The sequence below is a fragment of the Saccostrea cucullata genome, unplaced genomic scaffold, assembly GCF_032062105.1.
Source record: "Saccostrea cucullata isolate Sc308-1 unplaced genomic scaffold, CSIRO_AGI_Scuc_v1 ctg555, whole genome shotgun sequence".
Classification (NCBI taxonomy): domain Eukaryota; kingdom Metazoa; phylum Mollusca; class Bivalvia; order Ostreida; family Ostreidae; genus Saccostrea; species Saccostrea cuccullata.
The window spans coordinates 548,843-560,407 of NW_026936559.1; the positions used below are offsets into that span (position 1 = coordinate 548,843).

The 11,565-nt window shown below is 32.5% G+C and overlaps 1 protein-coding gene across 1 annotated transcript; it reads right to left on the reverse strand.

The window, feature by feature from the left end:
* Positions 1 to 1,214: 1,214 nt before the first annotated feature.
* Positions 1,215 to 9,867, reverse strand: LOC134245833 (ubiquitin-conjugating enzyme E2 N-like). Its single transcript, XM_062728088.1, has 5 exons — positions 9,760 to 9,867; positions 5,790 to 5,891; positions 4,814 to 5,010; positions 4,604 to 4,662; positions 1,215 to 2,230 (listed from the first exon to the last, which is right to left on the reverse strand). Exons 1-5 carry the CDS (start codon positions 9,787 to 9,789, stop codon positions 2,187 to 2,189), a joined length of 432 nt encoding a protein of 143 aa, XP_062584072.1. The 5' UTR covers positions 9,790 to 9,867; the 3' UTR covers positions 1,215 to 2,186.
* Positions 9,868 to 11,565: the final 1,698 nt, after the last annotated feature.

The following is an 11,565-nucleotide window of genomic DNA, read 5'->3' on the forward strand; positions in this document are numbered from 1 at the left end:
GTTGATACAGGAGTTGTTGTTTTTTTTTAATTAACACTTATGCTAACATCTAAATCAATTTTGTTTTAATATTTGAATTTATAGTATGATATCATAATTTTTTTAAATGGCTAGATGTTTTTTCAAACAGCCAAAAATAAATCAATATATAATTGAAAAACCCTTATACTACTAATTTTAAAATTGTCTCAAAAATCCCCAACACAGGTAAAGTTTGACACCTGGGGGTATTTCACTGTGTATTAAATCACTTCCTGTGTATAGGGATTAGGATAGAGATGACCACAGGTAGACTGCTAGCCCCCAAGGCATTCACACCTGTACAAAATAAGCCCCTCCCTCACCTGGAATTTACCACCCGGTAAAAAATCTCTGCCTTTAAGCTGTTGATTTTGCTAAAATCTTATGATTTCAAATTGTCCAAAAGTTGTTTAAAATTTTTTAGTATCCACATCTGATTCACACCACTTCTTGAATATATAGTACACAGTATTCTTGAAGTTTTTCCTTCACTACTGTCAATATCTTAGTGAGGAGTAACGAAAGAGGCTTTGTGAACATTTACTGGAAGCCGCAATGTATCTTTGTAAGGATTCTTATGAAGTTTCGGAATCCAATATATATATATATAAGGCAGTTCAAATTCATTTTGGCTCAGTGGAATATTAAAAATATTCATATGATTTTGAAGAATTTCTTCCTTAAAAAGGGAAGTATAAGTAGGATTACCAATTGTAGAATTAAATGCAAGTTCTTCTAAAATACAATTTATATAATGAGACTTACAAACAAAGACAATGTTGTTACCTGTTTTGTCGGCGGGGACCAGTACGTACTGATCATGTAATCTATCCAATTCTTTTTTCACTTCTGGTTTATTGAACACAGGATAGATTGTTTTCATATTGCCCCTCAATCATTTAATACGTGACTTAAAACCAATCTAATAAGTGAGCAAGTCTCTTAGACGAATTTCATGTTACTATACAGTGTTCATTCAATCAAATTCCAGTCCTGGCAAGTAAGTGTTATTTTGGTGCTACATTTACCGACATGAAACCTGACCACTGATAATCTAGTTAAGTCACCTGATATTAATCAAATCCATTTCTCAGATACATTTTTGAGACAACACGACAGATTTACTAGTATTTCATTATCACTGCATCAAGGCAATGCTTTACAATGTAGGAATTATAAACAAAAACACATCATTTAGAAATGAAAGTTTAATAAAATTTTAATGACATGTGAGTTCACATTCAATAAGTTACAGATCCTCTCAAGCAAACCTTTTAATCTCCACCTACATACCAGCAGGTGAGAATTACAAGTCCCTGGTCTCTTCAATGAGGAGTAAATCACAAGAAAATACCTGGTCTCTTCTTGTACAACATATTTATACTTTTTCATTTTTTAAAGTAACATATTTTCTAACACTTTCGGAAACTAAACTTAAAGAAAAGAATTTTCCTACAGTCACTTATGAGACATTTAATATAGCACTATTTATAAGTGTTAGAATATAAGCACTTGTAGACCTTATTTTTCGGATATTTTCGATCATTATACAAAATTCATTAAATCTAGAAATACACAAAGCAAAATTACTTGGCAAAATATTAACAGATAGGTATAATTTTTCAAATTAATAATGTCACAGAATGTGAAATGAATAGATGTATTTTTCTCTATCTGTGTTTAGACCTAGCCCTTTCACTGAAGTACAAATTATCTCTTCAATTTTTTTCTAGTTTCTCATTCTCCCCCACTAGAAAAAATTAAAATAAACTGATGCAAAAAACAAAAGTATCCCAAATACTATTTCTATCAAAACTTAACTGCACTTTTATATAAAAAAAAATGTAATTTTCTTTTGAGAAACTCAACAAAAGTACATGTAACATAATGCTTAATTAATATATTCTTCTGAATTTGAAACATCTCACAAGGAAATAATACTGAGAACAATTCTGTGCATTATGCATTGAAGTCAACATCCACTCAAAACTTATACACTTAATGCAGAAACAGGGGGAAATTATCACTTTTTAAACAGCACTTATAAAGTAAAGCTGTTACTATGGAAACCAAGGAAAATAAACATCCAATTTGTCTTTGTTTGGTGATGTTTACATGTTTTGTTGATAATGTATGGAGTCTAATTCAGTCTCTAAGTAGTGTTGTCATTCTCGATCTAGTGAAGCATAAAGTTTTGTCCATGCTTTAGCTGAAAAATAAAATAAAAACTAGAACTGTCCAATCGGGACAAAATACCCCCCGCTGGGTTTTTCAGAAGTAAGTTTTTGTATAATAAAGATATGTATCAAACACGAATTATAAAATTTTTCTTCCAGTGACCTTGAACTTCCCCAAATGACCTTGGGTCAAGGTCATGACACACCCTTGGGTCATGGGCAATCTTTGAGTGAAATAAGAACCTACCAAGTTTATCCATAAGAAAGATATGGACCGGACACGAATTATTAAAAGTGACCTTGAACTTCCCCACATGACCTTGGGTCAAGGTCATGACACATCATGGGCAATCTTTGTGTGAAATGAAAACCTACCAATTTTACATAAGAAAGATATAGACCTACGAATTATGAAATTTTTCTTCCAGTGAGAACTTCCCCAAATGACCTTGGGTCAAGGTCATGACACACCCTTGGGTCATGGGCAATCATTGTGTGAAATGAGAACCTACCAAGCTTATCCATAAAAGATATGTGTCAAACAAATTTTGAAATTTTTCTCCCAGTGACCTTGAACTTCCCCAAATTTTCAAGGTCATGACACACCCTTGGGTCATGGGCAATCTTTGTGTGAAATGAGAACCTACCAAGTTTATCCATAAGAAAGATATGGACCGGACACGAATTATGAAATTTTTCTTCCAGTGACCTTGAACTTCCCCAAATGACCTTGGGTCAAGGTCATGACACACCCTTAGGTTATGAGCAATCTTAATGTGGAGTAGTAGATTCTAATGTCCCTCTGTAAGAAAGATATGGACCGGACACGATTGCACGGACAGACGGACAGACGGACAGACAGACAGACGGACAGACAGACAGACGGACAGCTAGACAGACAGACAGACGGACAAGGTGATTCCTATATACCCCCCCAAACTTCGTTTGCGGGGGGTATAACAAAGGTAAGCAAAAATCACAAAACTCCACTTTAGGCTATAGTTAAAACAAAGATCCATGCTAAAGAATGTTTTGATGATATAAGTCACAGATATAGCACCTAAGTTTAGTCCACAATCATCTAATATTTGTTTATTTTATACTTTCATGTAAATTAGCTGAATCTGATAGGTCGAGAAACATTTGTTAAAAAACACTATTACCCGCTGAATAATGAAGCCACGCCCTCCAGCGTAGCAACAGTCAACATTGCTTGACGACAGGTGATATTAAAAAAAAAATGACTGCGCAGAATTCCTGTGTGCACAGTTCACTGTTATATGTATTTGTATAAAACATTCAGTATAACATAATAAATATTGCATGTAGTTGAGTGTTACATTGAAAATTTTCACCCCAAGAAAACCTTTATAGAATATATTTTTTCAGTGTCCAAAAAACATTTAGCACTAATGTAGAGAGGGTCCTTGAGAATGACTTTAAATACCACAGTCTTGATCGTCTTGTTCATCATGAAATAAAGAATTCTTAATTTCATAAGTCACTTCCTAAGAATACAGATATCAATAAATGTTTCCAGATTATTTTTAAACAACATGGATGTGGAGAACTGCTCTTAATCCACTAACTTGTTTTTTCAGAAATGAACCATCCACATTACTAAGGCCATATAAAATTGAAATCTTGGTTCTCAGGCCCGCGCGCATCCGTTTTGAGGTAGCCGCATTGCCGATTTTATTGCATTTTTGATAAAATAAAAAGTTGGTATTGCGGAGACCAATCCGGAAAAAAAATTTCCGACCTCATTTGTTTCGCAGTTTAGTATTCAAATATCACTTTCGGTAGCCATTTACAATGAGATTTTGGCTACTTCGTTTGAAAATACATTCGAGGACATTACCTATGATGTTTACACGCTGTTAAGCAATGGATAAAGCAGAAATTTTGACCAGAAATGGAAAGTATATCTGTGATTAAAAAAATTGTCTTTAGGCAAAAAAAAATTAATTTCTTGGTTCTCAGGCCCTCCCTCGTCTCTTTCAAGGGTGCCTCATTGACCCTTTTTATTGCTAAATCAATGAAATATAAACACCAAATCACCTCCCTCATCATTTTTTGTGGTTTTGTACAATGTAAAAAGCTGCCTCATCATGTTTTGGTGGCAATAAAAAAGAAAAAAAAAATGCCTCCCTCCCTCATCATATTTCTTGAAAAAAGGCCTGAGAACCAAGTAATTAACTTTGCATGGCCTTATGTTAAATTAAAATTAAAAAAAATACCTCCCTCATCTACTTGATTGCCAATAAAATGAAAAATAAAATGCCGCCCTCCCGCATCTGTTTTGGAGAAAATTGGCCTGAGAACCAGGGGATTAAATTTAGATTGCCTAAGAGTTACTTTTTATAACTGGCAGATATAAATAAAAATCTCCTATCAAGTAGTACCTGTTTGTATTGCTTGTGATTCGTTAACTTTCCATTGCTCGGCTACATCGTTAGCAACTCTTAGGAGCACTCAAATAAAGCCTGTACTGTATATTTGTAGGGTAATTTTATCTGAAACAAGACAAAATTGACACACAAATCAATGTATATGTAGTACATTTCAGTAATTTTATGACAAAATTAAGCACTTAATAAATCAAAAGAAAACACTCTAAATGCACTTTTTTGTGAATGCTTAACAGATTACTTGCAACTTCCTTACCTTTTAAAATATCTAAACATATTCTACCCAATTTATCAATATTAGGATGATAAATCTTTGTCATAAAGCGGACTTTAGGTGCTGACATTGGGTATTCTTCTGGTAAAAAAAGTTCTAATTTAAATGTTCCTCCTTCATATGGTGACTGCAAAAGAAACAGAACAGAATAAACATTATTGACAGCAGAAAGTAATCTAATTCAAGTGTCTTAATTAAAAATAAGAACCCAAAGGATGTTAACGAGGCCCAATCTACTTGATCTGCGCATACACTTTAACGCAGCATCGACTCAGGCATGTCACAGTACCCTTGACTGCCGTCACAATTGTATACAATAAACGTCACAATTAAAATGACATCAAATTGTGCTGAAATGCAATAAAGGCTACCTCCAATTTTCTTTTTTTTTATAAGAAAAATGAAAATTACATGACATATGTGAAAAACAAAACATTTCATCATTTATTTTTTTTAATTTGTCAATTTCTTTGTTTATTGGAGAGTTTTAGCATGAAATTGTGTATAAAAACACAAAAAATAGTCCATATCTTGACAGTGCCCCCATTTGATTAAAATAAAGGCAAGGTAACAAAATTTCATTCTAATTTTTCTTAGCATAATACATACAAAAATATTTCCAAGAATTAAATTTTTTTATCATTCCGTTTTTGTAATTTTCAACTAGATCGGGCCTCGTTAAGAGAGAATACTTGTGCATTGAGTAACTGTTTAAGATGAAATACAAAGGAAACTGATTTAAATTCTAGTTTTGCTGATTTCATTGTAAACACAAATTACACAAAGAGGGATGGAGGCTAATTGAAGAATTTCTAATATGTAGATCATCTTTATAATCAACCAGTTATAATAACATGGAGATGCCTGACTGATAAAGGGCTATCTTCTTCACATGGATATGCCTACCTCTGCAGGACCAGCTACTATTACATGGAAATATCTGGCATTACTTTCATCTGGCATTGCTTGAATCCCAGGTACTGGTTCTTGTAGCAATCGTTGTGTTTCCTGTGGAAATAAAAATTGACATTCATTACTGGATTCACGTTACATGTTAAGTCAGCTTCAACCTGCTTACTTCAGTATCTTTGTTCAAATGCGAGCAACTTCTTAACATACTATATGGAGTTAACTGTGTAATACATAACATATTACAACTAAATTTAACTCACTCTATAACCTATATGACAAAGTACATTAATTAAGTGACTTTTTTAAAAAAAAATTGTCAAATGAAAAAATTATAATTTAACCCCCCACCCCACCTCTCCTATCTCCCACCCAATCCCGACCTGCCTTAACATCAAGAATTCCTCATTCACCACTAAAAATAATTTCAAAGCATTAACAACTTAACAGACTTAATTACAGCATCAAAAATGATAAATCTTTGTCATAAAGCTGACTTTAGCTGCAGACACTAGGTATTCTTATGGTAAAAAAAAAATCTCTTAATTCATATACAATCTATTAAACTTGTACATGTACTTCCAAATCTTATCTTTACCAATGTTCATGTATAGTCACCCACATATTTATGTCTACACATATAGAAGTCAAATGCTTAACTTCAACTATGACTGCACTTCCTTTGACAACCCCAGACTATGAATCTTCTATACATGCTATACACTGTTATGCAACATCCTTCATTTGTTATGATTAGACAATTATGAAACTATGGGAACAACAAAGAATGGGAGCAATAGATCTAGATATTACAATGTAACATTACCAAGTCTTGAGGGAGATTTTTTTTTTTTACTTGTTATGAACTTATCTATCCTTACCTATTAAAATTATACCCCTTTATCTAATATCATTAATTAAAAAAAAAAATGTACACTTCTGTTTTCACAGATGTATTTCTAATTTTCTATGCTTTCTCTTTTAAAGAAAAGAACTCAATAATTTTTTTTTAACTCTTTACTCTTGTTAACTTAGTTAAATCATTATGAGATGAAAAACATTTTTAAAAGAATCAAAGTTCCTACTTAGTACCATCTTCACTAGCCAAGGGTTTCCGGTACACTACTCCTCCTCATAAACCCTTGGTATACGGTGCTGTGAAAAGACAGGATTTTTTTTTGTCACGTAATGTCGAATTTTGAACAGGTACGCACACACAAATTGCATCATCAACAGAAATAACTAATGTATTTAAATCATGAAAGTTTTTCAAGAATAATTAACAAGAAGGTATCGAGTTTTCATTTGTTATTTAATGTGCAAATCTACATCTTCAATATAGATTCCAATTCATATTTGCACATATCTAAAGATTTTGGATGATACCATATCTATTTATAGAATAGCATGTGATTGTTGTGACTTGCATTTTTCAATTCTGAGAGTGAAGAGTCAAAATATGGTTATTTACAAAAAACAATATCTGGTTGATCCACTCCAATCACAACTTGAGAGAAAAATACCAATTTTTTTTAACACCGTATGCCAAGAGCTTATGAGAAGAGTAGCGTATCAGAAACCCTTGTCTAGCGAAGATGACTTAGTACTATTATAATATTATAACAACTTCTATTTTTTTGAATTAACAAAGCTATTCCTAGTAGTCTAAAATTTTTTAAAAAGGATTTCCTATGGTTTATGGTTTTGTATACATTATTTCCAACATGTTGTGTGTTCTCTATCTCTTTGCCACAGGGGGAAAAAAAAGAGTAAGAAGCAAATCATATTCAAATTTAGTTAATCAGAGATTTTCTTTATTTACTTTTAGAAAAATTGATCTTCCATGGTGTCACTGTGTGTAAAACAGTTCAACACAAGAGTTATTGCAGCCCGGAGGACCGGGCTGCTCTATACATATAAGTTTAAGTGTTGGTGTATAGAGATTCAGAGGGGAGAAGTTATTCATAATTAAAGGTTTCTAAACATTAAAAAAATTATTAATCAGAATGTTCTTTCCCTTTATAAATTACAAGATACACACTATATTAACTTCCACAAACTGAATCTGTAAAAAAATACTATGTTTTTTTTTTTTTACATTTAATATACAAAGTTGCTTATCATTTACTATCGAAAAAATGTCAGGTCCCTTTTTAGAACATCAAATTTTACTTATCGCATAAAAAAGTACTGTACACAGTTAGTGTTTTATATTCTTAAAGTGAAATACATTTTTGAAAATAGATGATGCATGTGTCTGGTTTCAATTTATATTTTATGCAGCCAACATATTTACTTGAGGAATTGATAAAGTTTTAAAAGGGAATCGTTTTTGTTCAATTTTCATCTGACTTTAAGTTTTCAAAATGTTCTCTACTATCGTCTCCATCATTTAGACGCATGCCTTTTTCACACACATCGAAGCAGTTAGATGATCAAGACTCATTTCAATTGCTTACTTTATTTCCCGGACGAAAATTATTGAAGGTTACATAAAAGTTTTCTTATCATGTTTTTATTTAAATGAATGATTTGACCTAAATATAAATGTATATCACTGACAAATGTATAGAGGAATAAATATGTGATTACATACGATTATTGACTTTTGACAAGGTCTACTCATGACAATACAGACCGAATCCGGGATGTTTCGCGCCGATTCTGTTTCGCACTGAGATGGTTCGCGCCTGGATGATTCGCGCCGATTTCGGTGCGAAACATCTCCCCTCTTTTTTTATATTTCATTTATTTAGTAATAATTTAAGGTCATGTATTCATGGTATTAAATCTTAGATATAAATATGTGTTACATGCTCAAAATCATGACTTAATAATATGCAGTGACACAGGTAACGGATCGTAAATGTTAATATGGTGCCCGTTTGCTCAGCGTGTGTGTTCAACAATTTAATTGTGATTAGGCCCCTAGTTGGAGATCAAAAGGTGAGAATTATTTCATTACAACAATTATAAAGTCGTACAGCAATTATCTGCGTTAACTTGAAAACATATAATTTAAGTTGATAGGTTCCCCAAGCCAGCAATAATTAAAGAATTACTTAATTAGTTGGCGGTATGATAAAGTACATGTAACTACTATAAACCTAATTATCAGAGCATACATTTACTGAAGTATGTTCTGGGAGCGAAACATCGCGGGGCGAACCATCTCAGCGCGAAACATCGCGGTGCGAACCATGCATCGGCGCGAAACATCCCGTTACCTACAGACCTGGCCTGGTCTGTATAGTCATCAAAGTAATCATTTTTAATTTCTTTTTTTCCCATAGTATATTAAAAGGTAAAATTTATTCCTTTTGCATGTAACATTTTATGATTAATAATTATATATACTTCTGAACAGGCTTTTATTGAGTAACTTGTACTGTGAGAGTGTAAGGAACAAATTGCACTCATAGACACAGAAGTTGCACCTACATATTCCTATGAAGCCGATGAGTGCTGGTTTATTGTAGGAGAAAACAGTATGCAACACAGACACTTGTTTCGAATACAGGACACCCCCTTATTTTTACCACAAGGTACCTTACTCAATATTTCAGGCACCCCACTTCAAGCTCGTATTTTGTTAATATATCAGTCATTTGCTTATCTCCTTCCGTCTTTAAAATCATACAAACTGAGACTCAAGTTCTGTACAACAAGGCTCAAGACAATGTTTGGAAAACATGTAAAAGGTTTCATACTTCATGGCCATTTTAGCTTTTACTCGTGGATACACATTAAAAAGACATTAAGATTACAGAACATTTCCTGTCTTTCTTTGCTCAAGCAATCACGAATTTGGACTCATTTGAAGTCATTTCCAATATTTTCCCGATAACCCATGCTCGGTAACATTCGACACAAAACCATAAAAAAAAGATAGCAGTCAGGAATCACGAATTATTTCCATAGACGCTAACCACCAATGAATTATTTCTTATGGTTATCTTAATTCAACCTTGATAATTCTTCTCGGTAACCCAGCCATATCAAGATCGGCTGCTTTGTCAAAATATTTCTTTCTCCAAACTCTTAAAATGGCGAACACTGCTACTGTAAAGCTAGACACAAAGCATTGTTTCGTATTTTTTTATATCAAGTGGCGGATCCATAATTATCAGCCAATTCAAAACAAAGGAAACGTATTCTATATATAAGTATTTTAATAATAATTTGGCATCAAAGATAGTAAAAAAAAGAGAAATCGAAGTGGTTAAAATCAAAGAACTGAAAGTAATCATGGACCACTAATTAACGTTACATGTGTACATGTACATGTACTCCATTCGTCAAACACTTTGTGTATTTGCAAGTCGCAAGTTGGTCCTAATCATGCTTATCGTCTATAGGAGTAAAACATTGAATAATGGACTTTACAACGTCTTTTATTTGAAGTTCACTTGGATCGAATTGACATTTAAGGAGGATCTCTACACCTGTAAAGTATAACTGATTTTTGTTGCATGCATTTGTTTCTAATAATAGGCCCCATATCCGATAAAATAAGGTTCCAAAGTATATTGAAATATTTTATTTATTTTGTTAAAATCCCTCATATCAATTTTTTTAAATGCCCATTGCTTTAAATTTCTCTTTAAAGTTTAGTGTTATAAGATATTGAAATAATAACCAACAAAGTTAAAAATAAAATCAACATAATTTTAATTTAAATTTACAAAAAATAGACAAAAGAAAAGCTAAATCAACATTTTCTTGAGAATAGCTGGTTGGATCCTCTTCAATATCTGAAAAGATATATAATATCAAAGGGTAAAAACAATGAAAAAAGAAATTGAAAAAAATTGAAAAACTGTCAAAAATTTATAAACATCACAAGAATTCAGGTGTGAGAGATCCGCTTTAAGAGTGGACTCAAATATCTTGGTACTGTTTTTTTCTTGTTTTTTTTTATAAACTTCAAATAAACTCTACTTGCACAAGTATTAAACAAATGTCACGCAAGGACATTGAAAGAAGTTCGTATTGTACATGTATTGTTTGTCAATTAGTTTAAGCGAAAATCATCGCGTTTCCAGTCAATGACAAAGACATGTATTTAGTGAATTCATGGTATTGAGAAAGGTAGATTTACTAACAGTTTTTATCCAACTTGCATGTGTTATCCAGTGCTATGTATAACAAAACAAGTTAAGATGGTAAATGGCCAAAAGCGGTAAAAGAAATTCCTTTAACCAAATGCACACTTCGTCTAAAACCTGCACGTTTCCCATACTTGTAAACAGCTGAAAATGTTGATCAAACATTTGGGACATGCGAAATTTCACCGGGTATAACCATTCATTCGGGTGTATACAAATCGTGAACAGAGGATCCTCTAGTCGATAGGAAGATAATACATATGTCTTATCTGATTAAATTTGCATTTTTAGGGGGATATATTTTGCTTGAAAGCATATATGCTTATTGAAGAAAGAAATTTCTGAGTGTATGCAGGTGTTTTGACAAGTTATAATGAATTAGCATATGGACAAGCCATGTTTTATATCATTTTTTTGTTACCTAAAAATCTTATTCTAATAAGTTTGTAAATGTATTATTTAATAATTAAATAAGTAGAAATGGAATAAATTGACAAACAATTCATTTTTAAGCGCTAAGCGCAGCGCAAAGCGCTTTATTTTCTGTCAGCGTAAATCTACTTCCGTTCGCGATCCAGCGCCACTATAAGCAAGTTAGACAACTCCTCTTGTTATTCTAAAAATATTCAATTGGAAATCCCTGACTCTCTTCCTGCTATTTTAGT

Bases quoted from the DNA above. Each gene is read 5' to 3' on its own strand.
- LOC134245833 (XM_062728088.1), bottom strand. From the start codon at position 9,789: ATGGCTGGGTTACCGAGAAGAATTATCAAG. The intron at 5,011-5,789 runs GTAGGCATATCC...TTTCTTTTGCAG, and splicing joins TAGTAGCTGGTCCTGCAGAG to TCACCATATGAAGGAGGAAC. The intron at 4,663-4,813 runs GTGTTTTCTTTT...AGTGCTCCTAAG, and splicing joins CACAAAAAAGTGCATTTAGA to AGTTGCTAACGATGTAGCCG.